Source organism: Emiliania huxleyi (genome assembly GCF_000372725.1).
Source record: "Emiliania huxleyi CCMP1516 unplaced genomic scaffold EMIHUscaffold_445, whole genome shotgun sequence".
Classification (NCBI taxonomy): domain Eukaryota; phylum Haptophyta; order Isochrysidales; family Noelaerhabdaceae; genus Emiliania; species Emiliania huxleyi.
The window spans coordinates 23034-28352 of NW_005198652.1; the positions used below are offsets into that span (position 1 = coordinate 23034).

General features: G+C 70.1%; 1 protein-coding gene across 1 annotated transcript; it reads left to right on the forward strand.

The window, feature by feature from the left end:
• The first annotated feature begins 2775 nt into the window (after positions 1-2775).
• Positions 2776-4128, forward strand: EMIHUDRAFT_430925 (hypothetical protein). Its single transcript, XM_005768854.1, has 2 exons — positions 2776-3427; positions 3563-4128. Exons 1-2 carry the CDS (start codon positions 2821-2823, stop codon positions 3763-3765), a joined length of 810 nt encoding a protein of 269 aa, XP_005768911.1. The 5' UTR covers positions 2776-2820; the 3' UTR covers positions 3766-4128.
• The last annotated feature ends 1191 nt before the right edge of the window (positions 4129-5319 follow it).

Sequence of the window (5319 nt, forward strand, 5' to 3'; positions counted from 1 at the left end):
GGGCGTTGTGTTTGCCTCCGGGATCGAGCGGCTGGAGCTTTATCTATGCTTGTTGCGAGAAAGGTACAGCCAATTCATAAGCCCGTTTCGCTAAGCTCAGGCGAGCTGGTGGTAGGGGTAAGCTAGAGAAAGACGCGTCCGGGGGTGGGCCGGATGTCGGAGGGGGCGTCAGGCGACGCGCCTAACCATTGGCTGCCAATGTACAACTCATTTCGGGGGGGGGGGGGGGGGCAAGGCCGACGGCGGCGGAGGCGGCGAGGCGGGAGGGCGGCGGGCGGCGAGGCGAAGCGGATGGCGGCGGCAGCGACGGCGAGACGGACGGCGGTAGCGGCGAGGGCGAGGCGGAGGGCGGTGGCGGTGACGGCGACGCGGACGGCGACGGCGGCGACGGGGATCCGGAGGGAGGCGGCGGCGATGGCAATGCGGAGGGAGCCGGTGGAGGGCGAGGTCGGCGGCGCGGCGGCGGCGGCAGCGGCGAGGCGGAAGGAGGCGGCGGCGGTGGCGGCAAGGCGGAGGGAGGCAAAGGAGACGGCGAGGCGGAGGGAGACGGCGGCGAGGGCGAGGTTGATGGCGGTGGCGGCGGCGGTGAGGTGGAGGTAGGGAGGCGTCGGCAACGGCGAGGCGGAGGGAGGCGCGAGGGCGACGCGGAGGGAGGCGACGGCAAGGTGGAGGTAGGCGAGAGCGAGGCCGACGGCGGCGGAGGCACGGCGAGGCGGGGGGCGGCGGCGGCAATGGCGAGACGGAGGGCGGCGGCGGCGAGAGTAATGCGGACGGCGGCTGACGGCGACGCGGACGGCGGCAGCAGCGACGGCACGGACGCGGAGGGAGGCGGCGGCGACGGCGAGGTCGACGGCGGCGGCGGCCGCGGCGGCGAGGAGGAGGGAGGCGGCTTCGAGGGCGAGGCGGAGGGGAGGCGGAGGCGAATGCGAGGTCGACCGCGGCGGCAGTGGCGGCGAGGCGGGCGGGAGGTGGCGGCGGGGGCGAGGCGGAGGGCGGCGGCAGCGGCGGCGAAGCGGAGGGCGGCAGTGGCGAGGGTGGCGGGCGGCGGCGTCGGCGTCGGCGAGTCAGAGGGCGGCGGCGGTGACGGCGGGCGGCGATGGCGAGTCGGAGGGCGGCGGTGGCAACGGCGAGGCGGAGGGCCACGGCGGCGAGGGCGAGGCGGAGGGAGGCGGCGGCGAGGGCGAGGCCGACAGGGGCGGCGGCGAGGCGAGACGGACGGCGGCAGCGGTGACGGCGAGGCCGACGGCGGCGGCGGCTGAGGGAAGCGGCGGCGAGGGCGAGGCGGAGGGAGGCGGAGGCGAGGGCGAGGCGGAGGGAGGCGGCGGCGAGGGCGAGGCCGACAGGGGCGGCGGCGAGGCGAGACGGACGGCGGCAGCGGTGACGGCGAGGCCGACGGCGGCGGCGGCTGAGGGAAGCGGCGGCGAGGGCGAGGCGGAGGGAGGCGGAGGCGAGGGCGAGGCGGAGGGAGGCGGAGGCGAGGGCGAGGCGGAGGGGGGCGGAGGCGAGGGCGAGGCGGAGGGAGGCGGCGGAGAGGGCGAGGCGGAGCCGCTCATGGCGGGGCGGCGGCGGCGGCGGGGCGGAGGGCGGCGGTGGTGGGGATGTTGACACGGAGCAGCGCCGTAAACTCGTCGTGACGTCACCTATTGAGCCACCTGACAGTTGCGAAGTCGTCTAAACCGTAGTTGCGTGCTCGTGGCGCTTGCCACGCGACCTAAAGACGGCGCTATTTGTCCTCCGACCATTGCCTAACGCCGGAGGAGTGGCAAGCGGTGAGGACGGGGCCGTGGCGCGGGAGGCGGATGTGCGAGGGGTGCCACAGACGCCTCAGCGGGCGCGCCCGGGCGCATCAAGACCGCCGCCGCGGGGCGCGCGGCGATGGGCGTGCTGGGCGCGCTGGGCGCGCTTCCGGCCGACGTGGACGTCTCCGTGGGGTCGGTGCTGCCGGAAGCAAAGCAACCCGTGTACGGCCGCACGCATAGTGGAGGGTTGTCGGCACCTGTCGGCGCCAGTCGCCCTTCCAGCGCAGTGAAGCCGCGCCGTGTGCTGCTGCCGAGCCGCCGCAAGTCGGCTTTTAGGCCGACTTGTGGCTGGCAGTGGAGCCCTGAGCATACTCGAGGACTGTGCCAGAGTTGAGGCAGTGCGGCGCGCATTGCTCAACACCTCGCGGGGCTCCGCCCTTCACCCCACTCAAGCTGGCGCCCCAGACCCCCTGCCTGGATCGGCCACCCTGGCCGTCACCATCATCCCCGTCAGCCCCACTAGGGGAGTCGCAACCCCGGGATCGTCACACGAATCGCGCACCCTCGTGGCGACGAGGGCCACGGCGAGGACGACGATGGCGAAGAAGGGCGGAGCCGCGGGAGCCATTAGCGCGAGGATCCCTCCCCCGGGTCCGGCGGCCACGCCGGGCGCGGGGCGACGAAGGCGGCTGCGGCGGGCGCACGCATCGCGGCCGCCGAAGTCAAAAGTCGGTGCCGAGCACAAAAAGCGCGAACACCGGACTTGACAGCCAAGACTGCATGCATGCGCCTCGCCCACGTCTTACCGACGTCGAGCGCCTGCCTCGCCGCACGTCATCCGACCATCGCCATGTCGCGCCACACGGCGGAGAGGGTGCCGCCGCAGCGCGCCCGCACAGCCTGACGGGCCGCCCGAAGGCCTGCGGCCACCCCGCCTGCGGAGCGCGTACGCCGCGCGCCGATTACAACATGGCTGCGCGGCACGTCGCGATTGGCACGCGGCTGCGATTCCGGGAACCTTCGTCGGGGGGGTTGCACAGCTCGACGAGCAGCCGCGCACGAGCCGGAGAGCCGCCACAATATGCTGCTGCTGACCTGCTTCGCCGTTCACCTCGAGCCGCGCCTCGCCACTCGTGCCCACGCAGCGCCGCTGTTCGACCCGCTCGGTCTGGAGCAGGTGCAGCCGACCGCGCAGGCTCACCACCAGCTGGTGCCTGCTGGCGGTGCCATGGTGGCGGCGCTGGCGGCGGCACGGCCAGAGGCCGCGCTCGCAAAGGGCGGCGAGTACGGCATCTTCGAGGGGCGCATCGTCTCGCTTGCCCACCCCGCCGTCATGGCGATGATGTACGCGGCGACCGCCTGGGCCGCGTTCACCGGTTACCAGTGGAGGCAGCTTCGTGAGATCGGCAACCAGATCACGGAGCTCAAGGACAGGAAGAAGAAGCATGAATCGCAGCTGAAGGTGCTGGCCGACGGAGAGGCCGAGGCCGCACCTCCCGCCCTCACTGCTGAGCTCGCCTCGCTGACGTCCCAAATCGACGAGCTCACCACGACCCGCAAGGAGCTGGCCTCGAGCGATCTCCGCGCCAAGCACTACCAGGTTGGCTCCGTGATCCTTGGGCTGGGCACCGCCTTTGCGATTGAGGGGCCCGTCAACACCTTTCTGCGCGCGCAAAAGCTCTTCCCAGGCGCGCTCCCTGCAGATGCGAGGCTCTGACCTCGTGTCTGCTAGCCCGTGCTCAAACCGCACCACGCGCACCCACCGCCTCACGAAGGCATAACGCTCTCTTCACGGCGCCGCCCCCTCGGCTTGCACCGCGCAGGCCCGCACCTCTACGCCGGCGCCGGTGTGGTTGTCTGCTGGGCGATGGCGGCGTCGCTCGTGCCGCTGATGTCCAAGGGCAAGGACGCGGCCCGCACGGCGCACATCGCCTTCAACGTGCTCGCGCTCGGCCTCTTCACGTGGCAGCTGCCCACCGGCTGGGACATCACTCTCAAGGTGATCAAGTTCACAAAGTTCCCGTAGAGGAGGCAGCAGGCAGGGAGAGCCGACCCTCGGCCCCTCGCCCACGACCCCTCTTAGCTGTGGCCACTTGCCCGCGCGCGCTCCTGCCACGCGTTGCGTTGGTGTGTCGACGCCCGGACGGCGGGCAGTCCGCACCCTCGCCTCGCAGCGCGCGTATTATGTTTTATGTGTCGCACACACGCAAGCGTCACCGAACCGCGAACGCAGCCGCGTGGACCGGGAGTCGGATCCTCTTGCGTCTTGCTCGCTCTCTTGGTGCTCGGATCCTCATGCATGTGTCATTGTCGATTGTCGTGGCTCGTCGTGTGTTGAGCACACTGCCCCCTGGGCATCGAGCTCTTTGGGCCATTACTTGTTTCCTCAGGGGGGGGGCCAACGGGACCGCGCACACGCAGTCGCAGAGACGAATCCCCAAAAAGGTCCCCAGCTCAACAGCGGGGACTCGAAGCGTGGACATGGACGATGGAGTGTACCCCGGGGCCCCCCCCCCCCCCCCCCCCCCAGCAGCAGAGCTCTGGCGCTGGGGGGGTCGGGACCCCCCCCAGCAGGAGCGCTCTGCCTGTGGGGGGTGCTGGCGCAGCTGTAAGTAGCAATGTAGCATGCGTTCCACTTCCAGTGGCGAGAATTTATGGTCGGCACCAAAATCAGTGGTCTCACCGGCGGGCCCTCCTACTGCCAGCCGGCCGGTGCGGGGCACGCCAGCCTCTCTTCTACGCCTCTCGTGCCTCGCGGCGCCTCTGCTTCAAGGTACAAGGAGGGAAGATACGGCGCTCGCAGCCCATCATACGCCATGGCACAGCGGAGAGCACAGCGGGCTGTACAAGTCCATTAGATAGCGCTCAATATCGTCGCATGCTCGTCGTTGGTGATATCCGCGCGAGGTCATGCGCCAAAGGCCAGCAATCACTCGGTGATGAGACTACTGATGAAGGCGCGACGCTCTGTCACCGAGTGTTGCTCGGCGCTGCGACACCTAATTAGAGTGGTAGTACAAAAGAGAAAGACCCACAAGTCTTTAGTAACACGCCAGCACTCGACACGACGAAGGTGCACGGTATTGGGCTCGAAGGCGCGGTGAACACAACCGCCTCGAGCGTACCACTCGTACCGCTCACACGAGCGGGGGGGGGGGGGGGGGCAAAAAAACGGGAGCTGGGTCCGGGGGCCCTCTGCTGCTGGGGGGGTCAAAACCCCCCCCCCCCCCCTAGAAGGAGGGGTGGGTTTTAAAGTGGGGGGGGGGGACCCAGCAAGGGGGGGCCCCTCATGGGAAATCTTCCCCCCCCCCCCTTGGGAACCGATTTTGGGGGGGGGGCCCCGCTTTTTAGGGGGAGAAGCCCCCCCCCCCCCGGGGCCAAATGTTTTTTTTTTTCGGGGAGGGATGGGGGAAATATGAGTAGGGGGCGGGCGCCAAATCTCTCCTGCCCCTTGAGGCCCCGGGGGGGGGTTTTTTAGAAGGGTTTAAGAAGGGTTTAGGAAGGGTTTAGGAAACCCCCCCCCTGAAAAGGTGGAAAAACGGTATACCCGGGTTTATATCAGGGCGGGGGGGCCCCCTTC

Excerpts from the sequence above, each read along its gene's own strand:
- EMIHUDRAFT_430925 (XM_005768854.1), top strand. The coding sequence starts at position 2,821 with ATGCTGCTGCTGACCTGCTTCGCCGTTCACCTCGAGCCGCGCCTCGCC. Across the intron at positions 3,428-3,562 it reads CGCGCAAAAGCTCTTCCCAG|GCCCGCACCTCTACGCCGGC; the intron begins GCGCGCTCCCTG and ends TGCACCGCGCAG.